General features: G+C 45.6%; 1 protein-coding gene and 1 long non-coding RNA gene across 2 annotated transcripts in view; one reads left to right on the top strand and one right to left on the bottom strand.

Moving 5' to 3' along the window:
• Positions 1 to 19,151, top strand: part of TMEM86A (transmembrane protein 86A) — a 29,649-nt gene extending 10,498 nt beyond the window's left edge. The window contains exons 2-3 of the mRNA XM_065682839.1: positions 7,881 to 8,145; positions 12,258 to 19,151. Of these exons, the coding sequence (XP_065538911.1) occupies positions 7,881 to 8,145; positions 12,258 to 12,685 (693 nt within the window). The 3' untranslated portion in view covers positions 12,686 to 19,151. The remainder of the gene's footprint in view (positions 1 to 7,880; positions 8,146 to 12,257) is intronic.
• LOC136016125 (uncharacterized) lies at positions 1,374 to 24,652 on the bottom strand. Its single transcript, XR_010613502.1, has 3 exons — positions 24,545 to 24,652; positions 10,729 to 10,790; positions 1,374 to 1,498 (listed from the first exon to the last, which is right to left on the bottom strand). It is a non-coding gene; the product is annotated as an uncharacterized LOC136016125 (long non-coding RNA).
• Between the last annotated feature and the right edge of the window lie 87 nt (positions 24,653 to 24,739).

Genomic DNA, 24,739 nt, shown 5'->3' with positions numbered 1-24,739 from the left:
GATCCCATACAGATGATTGGGGTTTGGTAGTAGATCAAAGATAAAGCACTGGGTAGCACAGACTTCTCTTGAGCTGTGTCTGTGGCTAGGGACAGACAGCAGCCTGTGATGGAAAAATCACACTTGGAGAGCAAACACGAGGAAAGAGACCTTTGCAACAGCCACGTCTGCCGCCTCGCATTGCTGGCACTCCCATGGCAGGATGAGCCTCGCTCACGTGCTGCGCAGCTGGCTTGATACCAAACGTCCCCTTCCCAGCACTCGCCGGCTGTGCCGTGCCCCCACTGTGCCCAGGCGTGCTGCTGCGCTGCAGGGACTCGAGCTGTGGTTTCCCCTGAAGAGACGGGTGCAGGCCAGTGTCGCCCTGCTGTCAGGAGGCACGTGCCTTGCTGCCAGGCGGCTGTGGGGAAGCTGCTGTTCCAAATGTCCTCCCTTCTGTCTGTGTCCGGGGGCAAGATGCTCTTCTGGAACATTTTCTCTTCTGTGCTGATAGGCTTCCATCCCCCGCCATGGTTAATCTGGACATTAGGTGGCTGCTGGTCAGGCAGAATCTTTGGCTTGGAAATGAAAATCTTTGTTGTGGTTCTTGTTTCCCTGTGCAGCTGTGTGTGGAGCAGCCCAGCCCTGCATAGGGGCCCGTGTCAGATGCCAGTTTGATTAATCCTCACTCATTGCCCGCTCTCCTGTGCCTCCACCAAAGGGTAACTTTTCTGATGCCAAGAACTGGTGCAGCAAATTCACTACCCAAGGACTTTCAGGGCCTGTGCCACATTTTTAATTGCATTTTTCTGGCAAATAGCCATAGCTTGGTCTTATGGAAAAGAAGTTGAATATTTCTAGCTCTCAACCCTTGTCGGGTTAGAAAGCTGGAAAGTGCATCTGGAGCTTACTTTGATTAACAGGGGGAAGGAACAGGGTATCCAGGTGGCTGGAGTGAAGGGAGGGATGAGAGAACCCAAACCCAGCCTTATTTTGCAGGAGGAGTTGAAGAGATCCTGCTGGTGGAAAAGGTCCCTTGGACACATTGCTTCTGCCACATGTGGCTGAGCTCAAGGTTGGTCCTTTTGCAGGTGGGAAGTGTTCAGGCCGAGCCCTGTTACTTCTGGCTTGTACTGAATGATGGAGGCTCTCCTGTGAACCAAAACCGCGATTCTCTGACCACTTGCAAACAGGTCTGGTTAGACAGCCAAGCACAAGCTGAGTTTCACTGCATTACCCTTGTCAGAGAAATGGAGGCCCTGAGTTGTGCTGGTGAATGCCAGTAGCTGCACTGAAGTGCTGCAGGACCTGGCAAAACTCATTGCATGGCATAAGCATGATGGAGACAAAGGATTATCAACACACGCTCTTCCAAACACATATCTCGTGGGTGATTTATTAGCTATTTTACAAGTCCATTTGAGATGGAGCCTCTACAATCTTGTCTCCACCCAGAATTTCCTGCAGTATTTGGAGCCTGTTCAGGAGCCATCTGCCTTGGATGCCTGGCCCGTGGCACCTTCAAAACAAACATAAACCCTCTTATTAATTGCATAAATATGTTGCACCAACACAGTATTTCAGGCAAGTTAATTGGCTGGTTCAGTTCTTCACTAATCAATTCTTCGCCACCCTCCATAAACAAGCACTTTTAATCATAATTTTATTTAGGAACAACTCGGGGCTTGCATAGGCCAGTGCCTTCCTTGACAAAAGGCAATCGGTTCTCCCCCAGGAGCAATCTGCTCCTGCAGGAGAGCAGAGTTGAAGCGCTTTGCACTCACCCACACTTAAGAGACTGGACCAGTTGGGGCTGTCCCAGCCAGCCCTAATATTTCAGCAACCCAGTGGAGTGAAAAGCGCGGACTGGGTGGCCCCTTTAAGTCTTATCCACCTCCTCCTCTCACCTCTGCGTGCTGCCAAGGAGGGACGCAGAGCTGAGCCGCCAGAATGGCCACTGGAGCCTTTGCTCTGAGGGCCCACACCAGTGCTGGTGGTTGTGACAGCTCCTGTGTCCACCCAGGATAGGGAAGATGTAAATGGTGAATTTAGGTACCAAACAGCTGAATCTTCCCTATTACACACACATCTGTCCCCCTGCCTAAAAATTCCCTCTTTTATATCTTTTTCAGTGTGTATACATTCAGAAAGCTTGATAAGGCACCATCTGAGCAAAGGTGGGAAGATGGTTTCCAAGCCCAGGAAGATAGGCCTTTGCAGTCAGATCATGTGAGTTTGTGGCCAGGATCTGCCCAGCGCTGCTGTGTTCCTTTTTGGTTAGGCAAGAGCTGATGGGTCGCTGAATTCAGGGGACAATTGGCTGCCTCGAGCTAAGATCTGTGCACACACAGGTTTCTCCTTATTGCCTACTCATTTTGGTTAAGCACGAACATGGGTTTTCTGTAGGCCGAGACTCATGGGGAATTGTGTTGGCTCACTGCTGCTCCATAGATGAGAGCCTGTTGCCCATATGTATACTTTGTCCTAGCTGTGATTGAAGCAGCTCTCCCTCTGTGACTCAAAGTGCACACAGGATTGTCAGCCTTGAAAAGAGCTATGTAGTCTGGGGAATGAGAAGAATGAGCCATGGGCTTGCAGTGGCAGCACAGTACATGGCAACAAAGCCACACAAGTATTTATCGGCACACAAGTGGGGGTAAGACCTATTGTAACAGTAGGGCAGAACCAAGGCAGGATCCACGATGAAGGATGCTGAAAGCCAGGAGAAGCAGCTCAGCCATGGATACACAAAATGGTGCTCAGCCAGCCAAGGCCACCGGGAGGGATGGGTGGAGGACAGTGACCCAGCTTTTCTTGGCCAGTGCACACAGCTGTGCTCAAGTGTTGTTCAGTGAAATAGCTGGGGTATTATTGTTCAAATACTTTTCCTGGAAAATAGCATTTTCAGCCCAGTGGGCTTCAGACATATCCCCACAGCAGGATGGCACACAGCTGGTGCCTGGAGGAGGCTGTATACTCGTTTTCTGTGCAGGCTGATTTAGGGTACTTGTGAAGAGAAGAGCATTATTTGATACTCTACACTGTTTCTTGGGACAAGTGTGAGGCTTATGAACAGTGAACTTTGTCTGTCTTTAGCGTTTCAAAGCAACAAGCTACTGACGTTCTTCTATACCGCAGGAGCAGGATGCCTCCTCCCCTGTGACAGCTGGGTTTTCTTCATCCCACTTGTGATGTTGATACAGACAGGTGGCTCCAAAATGTTGAAGAAAATCAGGGCACTGTCTTACAAATGTAGCCATTCCTCTATGGAGGCAGCTTATTCCTCTGTGGAGGTAGCTGTAAACACTTTGGCTTGGTTATGTGCCTGCAGCAGTCAGAACAGGAGCAACACAGATGTTCCCCAGGTCATACCCTGTAATGAATATTGGCTTATACAGACATGGATCATCAGCATCTCCTAGTGCTGCATAGTAGAGACCCCTGTGAGGCACCAATAACTAACTTGTGGCTATAGCTTAGAAGCCGTTGTATGAAGCTTTTGGTCATCTTTGTGTGCTACATCTTGTATTTTGCACACTTGGGAGCTTTGTGTCAGTCCTTATTATCCAGAGTTACTTCTTCAGGTCTCCCACTTCTGTAACTGTGTTTCTTCATCGGCTAGCCTAACCTCTCAAGACATCTTACACCAATACCAAACCACAGCATGGCTGGAATACTTATGTGATAGTGTCATCTGTCACTGAAACAGCAACAAGGAAATGAGCAGTATTTCAAACTGGAGCAGAATGAGAACAGACAAAAGAAGGGATACTGTAAACCTGAATCCCTAACAGGCAGGTGGATATCCAAGCCCTGAGCCTCCAGAGAGCTGCATGTGCCAATACCATGTTCTGTTTGAAGATCGCAAGATGGCTGAGGTTGGAAGGGACCTCTGGAGATCATCTGGCTCAAAATCTCCCAGTGAGAACCAGGACATAACTGCCTCCTAGTCTGCCTAAGCCTTGGAGGGCTTCATTGGGCTTGGTTGGATACAGATAATTCAATAAATGATACTTGCACTGTAACTCCACAGATACAGAGATGGTGGCTTTACAGCAATTTAAACAAACTTTTAAAGACTCTAAGTAACTTAGTAGTCATAGCAGTTAAGAAAATGCTCTAAATTATGCTCAGTTTAGAAATTCAAAACTTGGAAATACTCTCTTGTCATTGTATTCAAGATGTTTTCTGTACTGCATTTCAGCACAAAGTAAATTAGCAGTGGAAGAAGAAGAGAAGTGGGAACAAAAATGCCATAGAATTTGTAACAAAATGGCAAAACCCCGCTGAAAGGAATGACAATCACACACCTGAGCAAAAAGGATCCTGTCACGTGCATCAAGTGCTTCCTTTTCCAGCACCACAGCACAGCCCCATCTCAAATTCTGTCTCTTGAGACACAGGTACAAAGGAGATAGGTGGTCTGATGCAATTTATCTATGCAGCCAAGAAATAATGTTCCTTTCCTGAGCTACAGGCAAGTCCGGTCATGGATTAGGAGTTTGCATTTCCTCAAGCCACAGCCTACACTCATGTGGGTACACGATTTCCCAATACCAACCTTGACATGTCTTCCAGGTGGCAACTTGACCCATCACTTCTTAAGCCTTAGCCACATATCCAAACAGAGGGCAACCCCTCAGCATCACCCTCTGGTTGCCTCAGTTTTCCTTGGGAGACTTCTCCCAAGTATTGCCAGTGCCACACCATCCCAGCAGAATGTGCTGCCCAGCTGTGCAGGTACCTCTGTCTCATCAAACAGTGTCCCTCATGGAGCACTCAGTTTGGTCAGAGCCCTCTCATAAGCTTCAGTGTTCGCTAATGGGGAAGGTGGAAATAACTCATTTGAAATGTACTTGTGGAAAAAATGTAAAGGAGCAAAGTGTTAATGATGAGAAGCCTGGAGTCCTTCTAGATATACAATATTATTTTTACATGAGAACTCTGTAACACTTTAAATTCCAGGGATACGAATGAGTAACTGCGACTGGAATCTGACCTCTTGTGCTTGAAAAATTCCTTAATTATTATTAGGATGGAAATAATACAAACCAATATTTTAAAATCATTCTGGCTGGGCTTGGAGAAGGCCCATTCAAATAGTAAGAAATAGAAATGTTAAGCTTACCAAGCAAACATAATGTTTCTGCACAAGTGCATGTCTTATATTCAGTAAGGCAAGGTTCCTGGGGAAAATGACAAGTGTAATTAAAACCTGTCTCATGCATACATACAGGGGAGGACAAGCTATGACTGTAATGGTAACCACTCCTAGCAGGTGTTGTGCTTTTAATATGAAGTATTAAATAAAACTTCCTCTGTTTATTAACTGAAATATATTCTTGTGTGCTTCTAGCAGTGTCTCTGTGCTGTGTTACAAACTAGGCTGAACTTGAACTATACCTTTCAGCATAAACTTTTGTCTTCAGAGGTACAAAACTACCTACCTACCTTAGCTGAGACTGTTACAGGGACCTGGAGCACTGATGATGCTGCAAATTATTTTGCACTTTGTAGCTCTGAAGGTTGTCAATGTTCTGTGCTGAAGATCTCAGGCTTGTTACGGCATGGTGGGGATCCCCCACAACTGATGCAGGAGAAGAGCAAACCCTGCCAGAAGCGCAGTCATCTATTGCCTACAACTGTGAAAGGATGAATGCGATCAACTACATTTTTAATAAAAAAGAGAAGGGAAAGAGGCAGAGCTGGAGGCAGGCACTGGCTTTGGATAGTCTGAGCCTGATGTCACTTCAGAAAGGCAAGGTGCTGGGTCTGAAGGAGAGGGAAGCTTGGCTTCATTCTTCCCTTGTATGACACTATCCATGCATGACAGTTCCCAGGCACCCTCAGTGCTGTGAGACTATGTAGGCTTTTATGACTTTTATTTCAAGTTCGTTTGTTATTTGTTGCCAGAATTCTCCTAAGGACTGTAGACATGAAGTGGTAAATGGTGATTAATTTAGACAGCCTCAGCAGAGGACTCTTGATGGGCTCCCCATGTAACACAAGAAAGTTAACGGGTTGCTGATGCAGTTTTGTGAGTGAATTGTGTAGCCTGGTTGTTTAATGGAGTGTTTAAAGATTGTGTTGGCAATAGCCTATGAATAATGTATAATTAAATACCTTACTGCTAAGAAACTGCTGATATGCTAGGGAAATTTCCATCAGATGTGAGAACAATTTTGAATGCACTGCCTTCTTGGGATGCCCTTTATTTATGGTCTTGCTGCTTCAGAGATCACATTCCTTTTTTAGATACTGCATGTGAAGATGCCCTCCACTGCCTCTGCCTCTGTCTTCCAGCTTCACCTGTTTCTCTTTGCTTGTGTCTGTAAAACCTCCTGAATTTCAATGAGTTTAGGCTTTATTAACTGAGCACCATAAGCATGGATATATTTGCTGTGCAGTCTTCAGCCATTCTAGGTGTCTGTACCAAGGCACACTGCATCAAAGGAAGATGGATACTGGTTTTGTGTCATGGCAAAGTCCCATGATGCAGGAAGCAGAAACAGGGCCAAGTGATGTAAAAAAAAAAAAAGACCAGTGTTTCTTTTGCAGGTTTTTGGCACATGGGCTCCTTGTGTGGGATAAGCAACCCCAGAGTGTCACACATGATTGTGCAGATTTTGATGGACTTTGAAGTGTGATGCCAGCTCCGATGCCTCTATTTTTCCCCTTGTCCTCCTCCAGTGTGTGAGGCTTCTTTGTGCCTTGGGCATTAGTATGGGAAGTTGTGATACTAAGCAACTGAATCTCGCTTGATCAAAGAAATGAGAAGATTGAGAGTGAACCCTGGCTTGCAGGGGAGCTCTGGAGGTTGAACTGCCTTAGCTGCAGGAGGAAACAGGCCTTGTAAAATACCCCAAGACGTAGCTCAGGCAGGCACATGAAGCAGCAAGTCTTTGCTCCTTGTTTTGGCCCTCAGCTACACTAAGGAGAAAATAGAATCATAACTTTTGTTTCTCATGTGGAGTTCTCTGTACCTCTGCTAAATCTGATATAGAAGTATCACAGGAGGGCAGGTGAACACAATATGTATATAATCACTGTCCAGAGTGGTCTCAAGTAAATGTGTTTTAGGAGCAGACTCAGCTTGTGGAGTCTGTAGCTCTGTGCCCTGACTCTGCTGTGGCTTTGTTATGAGTAGCCTACTGCTCATGCTGCTTTTTTGTTTGGATTTACACAATAGAGCCCTGAGTCAAAACATTTCCTGCAATATGGGCAGTATATTATTAGTGTAATGCTAGAATAAAGCCACACGTGATGTCGGTATTAATCAGCTGAGGAAGTGACATCCTCACTTGGGAGACTGATGTGGTGTTATTTGAAGTCATGTGGTGATGCCAACAGCAACCTCCAGGAATGAGGCTACAGGGCAGGAGAGCTAATGGTTTTAAAGTCGTATCCTTGGCATACTGCAACTGGCTAAGCAAGAGGATTTGCCAAAATGGGAGGGAAAACCTGCACTTTTATTGGCATGTTTACTGCTGAGATACTCCTGGGGAGTACAGTATTTTTGCAGGTGCAGGAAAGGTGTATAGAAGGCATTAGTCTAAACACAAGATAGGTGGCAAGGATCACCAAAGGAGTTTGATTGATGGCCTAAATGTTTATAGGAGGACAAATAATGAGAAAAGGTATCTAAAACTTCCTCCAGCTCCACCATCCAAAACCCGTCCTGCCAGACAAGAAGTGTTTTCAGCAGAGAGGGTCACAATGGTCTAGGCTAAGGATCATGGTCAAGTCCAGCCAGCCTTTTGCAGGGTAGAAATGCTGCTGGCTGACAGTATACACGCAAGAGCAGCTTTCAGAAAGAGACAGTTCTGCTATGCAGTTTATCACACTGATGCTTTTGAAATCTTCCCATTAATTTCTCTGTTTTTAATTATTGTTTCTTTTAGGTGAAGAGTGAAGGTCCCAAGCTGGTGCCCTTCTTTAAAGCCACTTGTGTCTATTTTGTCCTCTGGCTGCCAACTTCCAGCCCCTCTTGGTTCAGTGCCCTCATCAAATGCCTGCCCATCTTCTGCCTGTGGGTTTTCCTTCTGGCTCATGGAATTAACTTCTTAGTGTCACACCGGAGCGCCAGCCGCATCCTAGCGGGACTCATATTCTCAGCAGTGGGAGATGCCTTTCTCATCTGGCAGGAGCAGGGCTACTTCATTCACGGTGAGTGCGGTGTCAGAGAGGGATGCCACAGTGTCCAGCTGTTACCCTTTTTATCTAGTTATGAGTTGCTGGGCCATGTGTTTTGTTTATTAATGTATAGCTTAAGCCCTGGGCAGTGGGAAGCACGCATCCTTTGACTAAAATCCATCATGGTTAGAGGAGTCACAGAGCATGGATGAGTCTTTCTTTTGAGGTTTTCTTGAGGTTAGAGAGATAATTGGGACAGGTTTGCTTCCCTGGCATGTGCTCACAGCCTACTAGCTGGCTGGAGCTGGGAAGGTGGCATGGGCAGAACCCCTGGGGAAGAGAAGGAAATGCTCGTGGCACTTGGCAGTTCCCAAGAAGCTGTGGGAAGTTGTATGGGACCTCCTATGTCTCTGCAAGGAGATTGGTCAGTCTTTCGCTACAAGGATCAGAAATAGAACACACGGTGCAAAGATCCCCAGTTCAGAGCAGGTGAAGAGGACCTTTATGTTTTGATAGACAAGTCTGTAGCCTGGGGGAGGTGTCAGAAAGTGGATGTTAGAAACCAAAACATCAGAAATCTTGTCCTACTTGCAGGTTCATCATTATGAATCATGCAGCCTGTTGTACAAGACATGTCTGTTTTGCAAGACATGTAAATGATGGGGAATCAAGAACAAATCTTACCACAGTGGCCTGTCTTCTCTACAGAAAGATGTCTCAGAGCAAACAAGCTTGTTTTATTTTACTAGTTTACAGACTAGAACATAACGATTTAATCATTTAAAGCCACATTGGACCTGCCTGCAGCACCTCTCTCCCTGGCCTTGGACTGTCACAAGAAATCAGAAGCATTAAGTCCTTCACTAAACTGACTGGTGGGGTTTCTGAAGTTAATTCAACCAGCACAGGGATCTCATGTAACATCCATCGTTAACTGGCTGTTGTGACTGTCCCACTGGAAAATGTGATGAGATGAGGGAAGTTTCCTGACTTGTGCTGTTGTCAGCTCTGAAAGTCAAAGGCTTATTTTCTCCCCTCTCATGAGGTCAGTATTTGGTTTTATTCTGGTATTCCCACAGTTGTTTCTTTGTGAGAGGGAAGTGTGTGCAATGCCAGTTATGAAAGGCCAAATGCTCTGAATCTGGTTTTAATTCTGCTTCCCAAGGGCTTATCCCAATCTCATTAAAAGTCCATATAAAAACCTTTACAGATTTTGGTGGGATTTAGATTGGGCCCTGAGGATTGGATTTATTTGGGCATGTTGCTGAGGAGCTCTAGCCTTCTCTTGAGGTGCATCCCTTCCGTGCTGAGTGTTGGCATTCTCACTGGTGGGCCTCCTCCTAACAGGGGTAAGCCAGCATGGAGCAGGTCACCTCAGCCCAAGGGTTTATGCTTCTGTTTTGCCACCTGGAGTTGCTCCTTGAGCTGTGGCTTGGAAAACATTCAAGGCCTGATTCTCACCATGATAATTTTTATACACATGGACTGTTCTGAGCTTCTCCATTCCCATGTAGCTGGGATATCTCTTGAGTTCCCTCTACAGTCTAGCACTAGAGGAAGGTCAACCAGTTACAGCAATTCACTATCTGTTAATCAGTTATCATATCTGGTTAATGTGTTTTAATCTGCAAATAAGTTGTATTTCCGACCCTAGCCTTACGACTGAGAAGTATTGCTTTGGGGGTTTAGACACATTTTTCTTCTTACGGAGAAGAAAAGCTATCTTGGAGCATTTTAAAAATGTCAGCCTTCATTCTGGCTGTGTCCTGCCTGCCTCAGTCTGTGCTAATCCAGGTTACCATCTTCTGTAGTGAGGTGTTAACACTTGCGTTTCAGCTGTTAGCAGATAAAGTGCACCACCCCATTTCATCCTTCAACTCTCCTGCAAAAGGTATTTTCCCCTGTTTAAAACCCAGCAGGCCACTGTTGTTGACAGCTGACAATATGCAACCTTTTGACACTGTGGGAATTTGAAATTTCAGGAGAATAAGAGGAAATACTGGATAGAAATGTGCTTTCTGTTCAATTTCTACAGCTTTTGGGATGGAAAAAAAAGGGTTTAGGAACTGGGCTGATTTGAATGGCTTTTGAGACAATGATTTTGTAAAAGGACATTTGTTCATTATTTTTTAGGGAAGTGAGAGCCTGGGAAACTGCTCTTGGCAGGCTTGGCTTTTTTCATTTTTGCCATTTCAGTCCGCTAATAACACGCTGTTTTCTGACTAGTGTCTTATCTGTAGAAGATACTTTACAGTGTTAACATCCACCTCCTTTGACAGCAGGCACTTAGAAACAATTTATGCATTTGATGAAGGAGACAGGGACTAGCAAAAAAGCCTTACTGCCAGCCTAAGGGGAGACTCCAGGGCATGGAGAGGGAAGGAAACCCCACGGGAAGGAAGTGGACAGAGAGGAGTATGGCTTATCTACCTGATGTGGTTGAGGGGGTCAAGCCAAAGGCTGGGAAATGCAAGAGAAATGCACCGCCGCTCCGTGCGCAACCGTCACAGGATTCCCCAGTTCTTGACTTGTTTTATGTGTGTTGTATGAGCAATCCTGGGAACTGACTCCCTTGTTTGTGACCAGCCTCACCACATATCACAAAACTCCTCCTACCTTTCTGGGCTTCTGCTTGGCTGCCACATCCTGTCCTCCTCCTTCTCCTTGTTGCCAGCTGCCTGCATGAAGAACAACACATTCTTCAGTTCCCCATCCCAGAACTCTCATATAATGCCACTTAAGGAAAAAACGCTCCTCACTACTGGCAAAGTCACCTTTTTACTGTGCCAGGGCTCTAACCTTTCCTGTACTGTAACACTACAAACAGTTCTTACCCTAAATCCCTCCTTGGTTTCCTCAGTGCTGTGCCCATGATGTGTAATAGCTCTGTGGAACATCAACTTCTCATTGCCCCCCTTTGCACTTCATTCCCCTTTTCACTGTCCATTTTCTCTAGACTCATCTCGAGTCTAGAGAAAAGACCAGATCCCCACCAGTCCCCTCCCTCCTGCAGGTTCCCCTCTCATCCCACCATGGCTGAGGGAGACACTTTCCCTTCTTTGAGCTGCCTCAGCTGCTCAAATATTAGGATGAAGAAATGTCTGCCAGCAGGTGGTTTTAGTGACTGCCTGTTACACCACAGCATCATGCTTTCAATGTAAACAAGTGTCCTGATGCAGGACTCAGCTTCCAATTCCTTTTCTCCATTTCATGCTTTAAAGCTACTCTAATAACCCTGCCAGGATAAAGTTGGACAGCCTGCAGCTGCACCACGTGTGCAGACGTGTGGGTCTGAGAATCAGAGGACCAGAGGAGCTGGACTCAGTTTGGAGCCCATTATCTACAATTGGCACGACAGCTAGTAGTCAGCAGCTGTACCAATACTTCAAAGAGAATTTGGCATTTTATTTTCACTCATTGATTCCAGCAAAGGTTCATCTGAATCTTGCAAATAGCCATAAAATTGTTGGCAGATCACATTGGTGCAGTCCCTGACATATGCCAGCTGCTTCTGTCCATCTTAGGTTTCTCCTAGCTGTGGGCAGAGATGGAGTAGAAGCCGGATTTAGTCTCTGAGTACCTTTGGGTTTGTGGCTAAATACTGTCAGGCTTTTCATCTGAATTCAGAGGGATTGGTATCTTTTTTCACATTCTGTTTCTACACTGCTTGGACTCCAGCCTTCCTGTTCCACATGTGGCCTATGAGCAAAACACTTGGATAGTTAGAGGATTGATCTTTGGTCTGCCTTGCTCACACCCTTCTGTCCAAAGCAGGGGAGGAGGAACCACCTGAAAAACAAGCTTTGTTCCTTCTGCAGCAGCCTAGCTCATCTGGCCTCTCAAGAAAAACATTTGCATCACAACAGAGCTGTACTTGGCTGCAGTTGTGTATGTGCTGGGCTTTTTTCTTAGGGTGCGAGCTTGTGCTAAGGCCGATCTCCTATGAACAGATTTTTATGTTAAAATGATCCCAAGTGGTCAGTATGGTTCCCACTGATAATGTTGAGTTGTAATGCTACAAAGACATCTAAGCCTGTGCTTGTTGTGATGTATTTGAAACCCAATATAGTTACATGTTTTCGTCTGCTCCCAACTGCCAGTCACTGACAAAAGGTCACACTTGCTATGTCAATGCGTCTTTCCAGGTTTGCTGATGTTTGCCATCACACACATCCTGTACTCTTCAGCCTTTGGCATGAAGCCTTTGGACCTCAAAGCCGGCTTGTTGATGGGCCTTGTTTCCAGTTCCTGTTATGCCTTCCTGTACTCCTACCTCTCAGGCCCATTCACCTACCTGGTAGCTGTCTACATTGCCTTGATTGGCTTCATGGGCTGGCGAGCAGTCGCCGGCATGCAGCTGTGCAACGACCTCTGGACATGGACCAAGCTCTCGGCCTGCATCGGAGCGATGCTGTTCATGGTGTCGGATCTCACCATTGCACTTAACAAGTTCTGTTTTCCTGTGCCCTACTCACGCTTCATCATCATGGCTACCTACTATGCAGCCCAAATGCTTATTGCACTCTCAGCTGTAGAGAGCAGAGATGAAGAGGACTTCAGAAAGAGGAGCTAGGTGGAGTGCCAATAGTCTGTGAACAATGTGGGCTATATCTCAGGTGCTGTAGCTGCATTCACCCCTGAGAGAGATCTCCATTTCTCTAAGCACATTGGTGATGTTGATTTTGCTTCTTTGAAGCATCACCTTCGGGGATTTTTTTTTCCAATGGCTTTCTCTGAATACAGCTTACTTCAGTGTGGAGTCCTCATCAGAAAGCTTAGACTGTCCCTGCAATAGCTACTCAGTCAACTTTTCCTCCTTGGAAGTACTGTACTACTGCATTATTTGTTAGTCTTGAAACTGATGCTGAATGTCTGGGATGAGGAGGGCTGATGGAAAGGAGGTTTGGCCATGCACTGTGCTGGAAGACTTGCTTTCACTAGTAAACAGACAGGCACAGGTCTCTGGTAAAATCATAGGTAAAAACTAATCATTAATCTAATCAACGTTTGTCTCTTTTTGTGTATTTCTTAGTATGCAAACTGGAGCTATTGCCTCTGCTGAAAGAAAACCTGGAGTTTGGGTAAAAACACCAAAATCCGGATAAGGAATGAGCTTTGGAGTCAACAGCAGGAAGTGGGGCACCCCCAGCAGAACCAGAATGAAAGCAAAATGCCAGACAGCACAGACCAAGAGGTGTGCTGACATGCAGTGCTGTGTGCTTTGATCGTGGTTCATCACTGCTCCAGGGCAGGTCTGTGGGTGCAAGTCAGCGTTGTTATGTGTGGCAGAACTAGGAGTTCGGTGGGATTTCAGGGACATCTAGGTAGCCAGGTCACTGTGTTCTCCACTGTCAATCGTGTGCAGTTACATAGTGTCTGCGGCCACCCCTGTCAGCTGAGATGTAATGGGCACATGAGGAACTTTGAGCTTTTGTCTTAGTAATGTTATGTCCTAATTATCCTTAATATGGCAGACAGGAATCTGACTTTTATGCCTTTCTTTCCCAGTATCCTAACAAATAATATTCCATATACTCATTAAGCTTTACAATACCGTTGCTTGCAGTATCTCTCTTGAATTTTTACGTGAGCATTTCCTCTGGAGAAAGCCCGATTTTGGATGTATACTGTTGCCAGCTGGTGGTAACAGTCAGCTTTGCACCACTTGTTTTCAGAAAGCCTCTTTCAGCAGGGCTTCCTGAAAAGCACTGAAGTATGTTCAAAGTGCCTGCCGCTTCCTTCTCAAACTCACATGGATGCAGTGAGAATGTGCCATCAGGGCTGTTTAATTCTGGTCTAAATGCTTTGGATTTGTCCGCCCATCTGAGGAAGCAAGATTAATTCTGATTTCAGGCTCTTATATAAAGATAAGAGGAAGAGGTTGCCCTGATTTTTAATCTAAGTTCATTTGTGATTTTTTTCCTCTTATTTAGGATATTTCATAGCAAACTCTCTTTCTGGTTGAAACTATCTTGAATGTACATTTTCTTTCTGGCCTTTCCTAGGGCCACTCTCATGGGCTGAGATGCTCCCCCAGTGATTTAAGACATGAATGCACTCAGGTGTGCAAAGGAAGCTTGCTGAGGGTTCCTGCACCTCTTTAGATCTGCAGGCAAACAGGGACAACCAGTGCAGACTGCACAACTCGAATCCATGTGCCCCAACAGCCCCTTGCATGCAGGCAGAGGAAGCAGGAGGGGCAGCCCTCCAGACCAGTCTTGTGGGCCGAAAATCACCACGGACTCCATACCTAGCATGCCCAGACCATTCCAGGTTAAAGCCTGGCACTGAGTCCCTGGCACAGTCGGCAGAGCAGGAATTCCTCTTTGTAGAGTGCAGCAGGGTCAGGGGGCAGCTAAGGAAACCTAACCAACCCTGCTAGCTTTTCCCTTGGTGTCAAAAGTTGCCCCGTGGATCTCCTGCTCCTCCCCAGCCTTGCATGGTGGGACTGGGTGGGCAGTAGGCATTACTTCCCCTTGACTCCTGCATTAGTGCAAATGCAGCCAGTATGACAAAAATCTAGGTTAACCACCCTGACCCCGTGAAGTCTTCTGCTGCTTTTCAGTCAGACAGAAAGGTCAGCTGCATTATTGAGAGGGAAAGCATAGTAAATAGCACAGCCCTGTGTAATCTCTTCGCTTTAATGCTGTTGTGTAATATTGTAAGGATTCATTCACTGGCACACCAGGGCCTGCCTAGAGTAAACTAGTAAGGGAATTTAGAGCCATAAAACATCTTCATTCATCAGCACTGCTTATCTCCTGGCCACAGCTTGAACCCAGCAGTGTAGCTCTGCAGATGTCACCTGCTGCCACTCAGGCTGAGTGTTTGCAAATCAATTCCTGCAATAGGCTGACCCAGCTAAGAAGAAATCTGAGCATTTGGGGTGAATCCCACTGTTCTCCCAGCATGGGAGCAAACCGCACATATCAGTCTGATTTACAGCTCCTTGACATGGGTCAGTCCAGCACATTTGGTCCTTAGCTGGCACTTCTTCAGGGGGGTCCTCTGCACCCTGAGCTTCTCTTTACTTTGAGGAGAATGACTGCATGTTAAAGAAAGCTCTGTTTAAAAGACAGAATTTTGATTCTTTCTTCTCCCCTAGAAATGAGTAGTCTTCAGTTTCCTGGAGATGGCCAAGTTGCTTTTCTGTGTCTGTTTTGATCTTGGCTGGCTTTGTTATTCTGCTCCACCATCAGCCACTGGACAGCTGCAGAAATGCATCTTTTAAGTGCTATTAGGAGACCTGCCCATTCCTCCCCACTTGTCATCAGAGGTGCAGTTTCTGGTAGCAGAGTTCTCTAGGTAGCTCTAGCTGGGACAGCAAACATGTGCAGCTCAAGTGGGCTCTTGTTCTCTCATTGTCCTCTCACCTGGAGTGGGCTGGCCGGGATACATCCTGGCCAGCCATGCTGGCTCCGTCCCAGTGCTGCAATGGCTTCGGACTTCCCAGGAACATGAGGCAGAGCCCTCAGCATACAAAGTCAGGGAGAGTCCTGGCTGGCTCTGAGGTTTGCTAGCAAAGGCTCTCAGTCTTCAAAATCTCTCTCCCACTCTGCATTCCTCCTTTTAATCCATATACTTGAATGAGACCATTTTCCTGGAGGCTCGTTCCTGCTGGGAAGAGACCACCTGCTGTGGATACTTATTTGATACAACTTTTGAGGTTCATAAACCCTGAGAAACACTAAGCAGCTGCTGATAGTCCATTAAATACTTTTCTTGGGATTAAAGCTGTTCCTGTAACCCCAGTGAGGACACTCTCACTTTGAAAGGGAGCAAACAAGAAGTGGCAACAACGTGACTTTTTGTGGTACTGCCTTTGTGGGCCTTCCTGTTGTCTCTTTGCACTGTAAAACTGTGAGGTTTGATCCACTCTTCTCCTTTTCAGGGGTACAGTCTTTGAGAAGCACCCAGTCTTTGGCCCAGGGACATCACGGAGGGAATGAAGCCTCCCAGTGGTGTAGTGTGCCTGGCTCCAGCAGCATCAGCTCCTTTGCTAAATACAGAGGCTTTCTTCTGACACTGCTGTATTCAAACATCCTCTGCAATTCCTGTCTATGATCTTTAGAGGTTCCACACATGGTTCAATTACTTTTGCTCTCTTTCCTTTCTGTAGTTATTACCCTCTTTGAGATCCTTTGGCTCCTCATTTGGACAGATAAAAGATGTAGCACATTTATTTAAGCTTTGTATCTCTGTAGATAGATCCTCCTCACACAGGACTCCCAGTGAAGTCAGAGAAGCAATGTTCATTGCAACTCTTTTTTAAATACTAGTAATGCTTCTGGGTTGTGCCAGTCACACTGGCGTCAGCAGGATGAAGTTCGTGTAGAAATGGCAGGTTGAGAAGAACAAAGCCAGAGGATTCTCACAGCTTTATTCCTACTCTAACAAGAAACTTGTATTCATGCTTGATGCCCGGCTTCATACTCCTCTGTACTGAGGCAGCTCTAAGACTGATTTGTTTAAAAATTATTCTAACATGGCTTTTAAGTAGATTGCTGAAGGTTTCATGTTGTAATCCACGGAGATAGTTTTTACACAAGTATATAAAATTCCCAGGACAAACTGCAGAACTTTTAGTGACTCTTCAGAGTTTTCTGTTCCTGTAGTTTGACACTAACTGTAGGTTTTCAGCTTGCTATCATGGCAATTTTGGGAGCAATTCTGGAAGAAGCAGATCAAAGCAAACAGCAACTGTAAAGCTCAGTGGTAGGTGCCTCTTTCTTTTTGCTTAGTTTCTGGATACAGACAGGGGCTCTTTTTAGCAGAGGCATCGTAACTGTGTTCTGGGAAGAGAAAAGGAACTTCCAACTTCTCATGACTGAAGTCCTCTTGGGTACTTCTCCTGCCTTTTATCCATGCTTTCTCCTTTTGTGGCCTTAGGTAAGTCACTTAAATTTTCTAGGGCCAGGTCCTCATCTGGTGTAAAAAGGCATGTGTGTATGAGGGCCAGTGCTATGCCAAGTTACAACAGCACAGGACCAGGCCCTCACCCCATTTCTGAAATGGGGATATTGGCACTTACCTACCTACCTCACAAGGATGCTATGAGGATTAATGCTCATACAGTGCTTTGAAGATGTAAAGTACTATGTAAATCCCAAGTATTATCCTACCTTAGTGTTAAAAAAGCTTTTAGGGATCTGTAGGACTTTCCTTAAAGCACGGAACATGTGACTGCCTTTTCAGTTTGCATCAGGTGGAAAGAAAATGCAAAATTTTTGTTGATACTGGTTAACAGGATGGGCTCAGCTGCACCTGAACTCTGAGGAGGGTTTAGCTTAAAAGCCTGAACTGTAATTTCAGTTTTGCAGATGGTTTTTAGGTCTTCTAAAAGCCCCAACCAAATTCTTAGATATGAGCCTTACATCCAAATTTTGCAGTCTAGTTTATCCCTGACTTAGCTAAAATAAATCTAATCCAGCCAAAACACAGCGCTCTCACAATCTGCTATGGCTGTTGAAAAGACTGTGACAGAAAAAGAAGTCATTCTTTTCAACCTTCATTCTGCAGAAGGTCAGCTAGGTTTCATGGGACAACCTGCAAAGGGATGTTTAATTTCTGTGATTGTAAGTTTTCTGGCTTTAATCGGGAGAGGGAAGGCCTTGATGAAATCAATAAAGTCATCATATCCTTCTTGAATTACTTCCTTTTCACCTGAATCAAAGAAATAGCAGGTTCCGTCATGAAGGAAGTGCTTGTACCACTAGTCCTATGGCCCAGAGCAAACGTTGATCTAGAAATACAGCTCTAAACCATCACCATGCTCTCAACTAGTATAAGAACACCACTGTTCACTGATTTCAGGTTTGGACCACAGCCAGAAGCTACTTGGTTCTAGTAGCATTAGCTGCTGTACAAACACAAATGAAGGAAAGGAATTACACACCAAGAAATACAAGCTGTGTACATGTGAAATGGACCATAATTTAGAAGCAGCTGCAGTAAAATCTTAATATGAACTCAGAAGCAAACACAATGCAAATTTTTATGATTTCTTTAATGTTTGATGGGTTTTAATTTTCCTAGTTTGGAGAAAGTTTTCTTAATGTTATTTTATTTTTGCTCTTATTGTAAAGAATAAAATTAAACAACTCTAGATAGACTACAAATGAAAAAAGATGGCCAGTTGGCAGGAATGCCAAAACTTCTGTGGCTTGTATTGTTCCTGTGGTGACACTATGCTGCTGTAGGATGAGCTACTGGAATGGTGTGACGGCTCAACAGTGAGGCTGAAGCACAAGGCCAGCCTCATGTAAGAGGGATGCAGGGGCTGAGCCACTGAGACAGCAGTGGGAGCACAACTGGGCCAATTTGGATCAGCCAGAAGAGAGAGAGAGAGCATCAGGAAATAAAGAAAAAACTTTTCCTGACAAATAAAAAGCAAGAAGCCAAAGCCAGCCTGTTGGGCAATGGTGCTGAATCAGTACAAACATGTACCTAGACCTTGCTTGTGCATGCTCCTGTAGGACCAGGAGGCCTTGCTCCTAATACAACTGGGGAGGTTTGCTCCAAGCTTATGGTGCTGGCAGAGTCAGGCCAGCAGAACCTGATGCTTTGTTAAATAAATGCCAAAAACTAGAAGGCCACACCAACCACCACTAAACCAAAACAACAACTACAGAAAACCAGGAAGGAAAGAGCAAATGCCGTTGGTAAGCAGTAGTTCTGCATGGCTGAGACCACAGACTGGCTGGTCTGTTCTGAACACTAATCTCCACATCTTGTGCCCGTGCGAGCCTTTCGCTTCAGCCCCTCTTCCATGCATTTCAGGCAGAGTGCACTGAAAGACATGACTGAAGCAGCTGCTCTCCTCTGGGAGTCAAGCATTTTGACAGGTCTGAAAGTGTCTAGCACTTACTTTCTTTACTGTGATTATAAAGGTCACCACATGCAGTATGGCCACTTGATCTGGGATCTTTTCTTAACACATTTTTATGCTGATTTTACTATTTGAATTCTTTGTTTGGAATGTATTTTTCTCTCATTTCTTCACTGTGTAACAGCAATTAAAAATATTAATTTACTGTGTATTTTTTACTGTCCAGATACAATGTCTCCTTGCTTGTTTTATGTTTCTATGACAGTTTCAGCACGGAGTAGCGAACTGAACCTTTGTGGCGGGCAGTTTTGTGCCACTGTTACAGCCATTAGTTGTGTGGCTCTGCCTTGGAGTTGCCCAGTGCCCCACTGAAGCTGACTGACTATCACAGAAAGCTACAGTATTTCTGTCTGGGGAACCCTGAAACACAGTCACATGAACCCCATAGAGCACATCCAACACAAACTGACTATGCACCACTGTGATGATGGCACCTAGCTCTTGTTATAACACATCCTGGGTGCCCTGGGATACAGAGCCCTGAAGCACACTCACCCCTTGCTGCTGCAGCCAGTCCCACGTACGACAGCTGTTTGCACTTCCAAGGAGAAGGCAGCTTGCTGCAAAGGACTGCTCTGGGAAGGCTGCTCACTGCCCAGAAATCCCAGACAAATGGCTAAATCTTTCTCACCCCTGTCCCTCCCCCCAGCAAAATTTCCAGGAGGAAAAAAGTCCGGTAGTATGGACATTTTTCTCTGGTGGGGGTGTGATGCCAGTTTTTTCAGCTGTTTGATGCAGTGGCACAGATATTTGGTTACATTAATCCCAAACCAGGCCATCTGTCACCAAAGGAATGGGTTTCAAGGATTTATAGGACAGAAACACTGTGTGTAACTGCTCCCAGCCCAGGAATGGTTCCTGATTTGAAAATGAACCAGTTCCAAGCAGGACTACTACCAAATTCTTTTTAAAGCAGCCTAAAGGGGTTAACAGCAGGAGAAGAGGGTGCTTCGTCCCTCTTTCTTTAATTTGGTTGTTTACAATTCCTTTAAAATATTAGAGGCCTGCTGGGAGGAGCATCCCATTTCCTCACACCTCCTTCCTAGCTCCACATGAAACAAAGGTGGCAAAATATTCTCAGACTGAGCGTGTGGCTGTGGCTGGCCACTGCTATGCTTTTATCCCACAACTGGCTCCTGGAAGAATTCACTAGAAGAACCAGCACCAATGTGTATAAATGCATATTTATATATCTGTCAATCTGTTGATCCTACAATGGTTCAGATACTCTATAATTCCTTATCTAGTCTTGGCCACCAGCACGGAGGTGCCTGGATTCTTTTGGATCTCAAGTTTTATTTTCTACAGCCAGCTTTTTGAGATAGTGATCCCCTCATTTGCAAAGCTGAAGACTGTATTTACCTTCTTCGTATTGCAAGGATTTAAGTACTTCAGATTTGTGGCGTACTCTATGTTTATACACAATCTGTCGTAATGAAGCCTAGATCATCACGGAGGTCCTGCTGAGCTATGTGGAGACATGGAGACAGAACCCAAGGCTCCTCTTGAACTGAGAAGCAGGATTCTTCATTGACCAGTGAAGAAGCAAACATACATTGAAAACTGCAATCTCTGGCTCCTTTTATTACTATTAATATACATTATCAGATGGTATTAGAAATATAACACATAGCCTGCTGTCTGAAACCACTCAGAGGGAAGTAAGATGGAAATACTAGCATCCCTGCCGAGCAGAAGCCCCACTCTGCCACTTGGTTTAACTGACTATTACAAAAGCCAAGGGCAGTTGCATTTTGAGCCACACAAACGAACTACACAGACACAGCAATGTTTTTCTGCATGCTGGACCAGGAAGAGCAACTTCCAGTAATTATATCTTGTGTTTTGACTTCTGCAAACTTGCTGTCACTGTGTCCAGGAGGCTTTTATCACCCTATTTTCAAGAAAAAAAAAAAAAAAGGAATAATGAAAGTACCACAGTTTACTGCAAGCAATGCTATGTTTTGAGTCCAAGTCTCACAAAGTTCTGACTAAAAAACTGTGACGCTTTATAAAGCTTTCCACTAAATAAAGAAAAAAGCTGACTGGCCGCACTTTTTGTAGGAAGTGAAGGGCTACATTTAGGGAGTTCTCATTTTTGTTCTCATTTCTCCTTGTTCAGTTCATCACTGTTCCCAATAATTCACTTTGGGTCTCACAGGCTTTGTGTTCTCTGCAGCCTGCCACTTTGCAGCCTAAGTAAAATTGCATTCAACCCTTCTGAGCTTCAACAACAGGAAATATGCTGGTGTGTGTCACGGAGGTGGAGCAATGCCCTAGTTGGTTTTGAGGATATTAAGAAAAGGGTTAAAACTGAAAACATGGCTAAGCAGAAGAATGTAGGTGTCTTTCCTTAAAGAAGAGAAGACAGAAGAGCATATCTGTATTAGGTTTGTGTGGCAAAGTTTTGGTAGCAGGGGGGGCTACAGGTGTGGCTTCTGTTGAGAAGCTGCCGGAAGCTTCCCCTATGTCCAACACAGCCAATGCTAGCTGGCTCCAAGATGAACCTGTCACTGGCCAAGGCTGACCACATCAGCAGTGGTGGTCACTGATATAGTAACATATCTGAGAAGAGGAAAAAGTTGCTGTGCAATTGGGCAACTGCAGCTGAAGACAGGAGTGAGAATACGTGAGAGAAACAGCCCTGCAAACACCAAGGTCAGAGCAGAAGGAGGTGAGGAGGCGCTCCAGGCACTGGAGCAGAGATTCCCCTGCGGCCCATGGAGGCAGGCTGTGCCCTGCAGCTCTTGGAGGTCTATGGTGGAGCAGATATCCATCTGCAAACCATGGAGGACCCCAGGCTCCACGAAGGAGGCTGCGACCTTGTCAGACGCCTGTGCCGGAGCTGGGTCTTGGCAGGACCTGTGGCCCGTGGAGAGAGGAGACTGCTCTGGAGCAGGTTTGCTGGCAGGACTTGTGACCCCGTGGGGGACCCATGTTGGAGCAGTCTGTTCCTGAAGGACTGCACCCCATGGAAGGGACCCATGCTGGAGCAGTTCATGAAGAACTGCAGCCTGTGGGAAGAACTCATGCTGGAGGTGTTTGTGGAGGACTGTCTCCTGTTGTCTCCCCACGCTGGAGCAGGGGAAGAGTGTGTTGAGTTCTCCTGAGGAGGAAGATTCAGAAGAGACAACGTGGTAAACTGACCACAGCCCCCACTCCCTGTCCCCCTCTACTGCTGCAGGCAGGAGGTAGAGAATTTGCGAGTAAAGTTGAGCCTGGGAAGAAGGGAGGGATGGGGGAAGGTGTATTTAAGATTGGGCTTTACTTCTCATTACCCTACCCTGATTTGATTAGCAATAAACTAATTTCACCAACTTGAGTCTGTTTTGCCAATGGCAATAATTGGTGAATACTCTCTCCCTGTCTTTACCTCCACCCACAAAGCCTTTTGTTATGTTTTCTCTCTCCTGTCCAGCTGAGGAGGAAGAATGATAGAGCAGCTTTGGTGGGCACCTGCCGTCCAGCCAGGGTCGCCACAATACATTCAGATGAACAGAGACAGGCATTAGAGGTTTAGCTCCCATGGAATCAGCATAGAAATCAGCAACTGAGACTCCTGCACATAGAAATCAGCAACTGAGACTCCTGCACAACTATGTGAATTGGGAGATTTGCCCATCCCTTAGATCGCTTCTTACTCTTTTCCCTTATGAAAGCCTGTAACCAAGTAAATGCCATTGCAAGTCTCTTAAAAAACAGTCCCTAACAAAAGTCTTACAAGTCCCTGATCTGAAGGAGCCTAACAAATACCACTTTCACATTTGGTATGATGTCTTTTAGCACCTGACTCCAGGCAGTATTGTTCCTCTTCCAGAACTAAAATCAGCAAGAACATAGTTCCTGAGATCTAAAATAAACCTGCAGTTAAGCTCAATTAAGCTATCTCCTGAAGTGGTTTTCCAGTCTTTTACTGTAACCCCTGCTTTCCCACCTCACTCAGCTGTAAATAGCCCTACCAGCAGAGAGACCCTCCAGGAGACTGCCCAAGTCAAGGTAAAGAGGAGCCCCAGGAGGCCTCAAAAATTGGCTCCCATTAAAGAATCTGAATATAAATTGGCATCGCACCCACACAGTGCTTTCACAAGCCTCTGCTTGTAAACAGCCTGCTTTAAATACCTTTGAAGAGGTGTGTTCCTATTGTAACAGTGTCACTGCAACAAGCTCTGTGTGGGAAGGCAGAAGGTAAAACTTAGGAACAATCAGATCTAGGGGAAAGCAAGCCGTTCTTGCACTCCTCAGGCCTGCCTGCCCTCGCTGCACCTAGATAAGCAGTGCTGCCAGGGTTCCTCTTGCTCCAGTCTGGCTGGCAGCAACGCTAGACCAGGGAAAGCTCCCACTGATTTTAGGGACAAGGAAGCTGTCCCCCAGCTGTGGCTTGAAACTGTGGCTTCAGGGAGGAGTGTATCAGGGAGTGTGGGAAGTGAGAGACCAAATAACACCAGGAATTCTTAACAAATGGTAAAGAATTGCTTTCAGGCTTTTAGTGGCTGGCTTCAGTGAAAGAAGTGTGTTGCATGTACCCTGCATGCAAAGACAGATAAGTTTGCTTCAAAATCAGAGCAGGAAATCCAACATGCACATCCTTTCCCTCCACTGACCCCCAGTGAGCTACTTCAGTATTAGCAGAGAGAACTAAGCCTAGGAAGGGGGAGGACTCGGCAGCTGTCAGCAGGCTGTCCAGAAGCAATGATCATAGCCAAAAATAACCTTAAAAGATCTTTCCAAATATGGCCCTCATTATTGGTGCTGTATCAGTTTCATTTCACACCGTTTTCATTCCACGAGTGTCTCTCTCTGGCTCCCTTTAAGAGACCACCTGAGGCACCAGGGCCTTTCTCTAGAAAGGGAGAAGTGAGAAAACATTTCAGTGTCATGGTAGACAAAGGATGGATAATTCTTGCTCTCAAATGTTTAACCTTGAATGATCCCTAGTTAATCATACGCAGGGTGAGCTAAGCAGGGCCTGATGAAAATCACAGGACACAGCTGTTTTGCGGCACTGCTGTAAAACCACTCTGCAAGCTCTAAGTTTGGGCATGGTGGTATGAAGACATGAGTTACTGGTCGTAAAACCTCACCCTATGCGCCTGGAAGTGTACAGTCTTACAGGACCAATTTGAGACAGCTGGAACCAAGGTGTTACAACCTGATTTAAAGTTTCAGTGGGTGGTAGCTTCCGGCATTGAAAAAAATAGGGAGAGTGGGATATGGAGTGTCTTATTCCTTTTTGTGTCTTACAATTTTTCACTTGCTTTACCCAGTGCAGTATCTGTGGTATCTGCAAAAAAAAGGGCAAAGCTGTTGTTAGAATGTATCAGCTGACTGCTTGGAGGTGTGCTAAGTACGCCACATGTGCAGAGCCAGGCAGATTAGGAACTGAGAAATGCCCATACTTGCTTTTGAGCTATCTAGGCAATTCATGAGACCATGTTAAGAGACCTACTACTGCTCTCAAGCAACTGAAGACAAATCACAGTAACTTCAGAGGAAGGCAAAGTCAGAACCAGGCTGTGTTTTTTGATATGAAGCTGCAGTACTTACAAACTGAGCAATCTCTTCCTCCGTGGACAAAGATCAGAGCCATACTGGCTCAGGGAAGTGTGATCCCCAGTGCCAGTCCCAGTAAGTGCACTCGCCCTGGAAAGCAACAGGGTGTAAATTATACTAAGACATGAAATCTATTGTTAACTCTACCTGGAGAGAATCACACCCAAAAAATCACAGTGGCTGCAAAAC

The sequence above is a fragment of the Lathamus discolor genome, chromosome 6 (genome assembly GCF_037157495.1).
Source record: "Lathamus discolor isolate bLatDis1 chromosome 6, bLatDis1.hap1, whole genome shotgun sequence".
Taxonomy (NCBI): Eukaryota; Metazoa; Chordata; class Aves; order Psittaciformes; family Psittacidae; genus Lathamus; species Lathamus discolor.
This window is presented reverse-complemented; position numbering and strand designations above follow the sequence as displayed.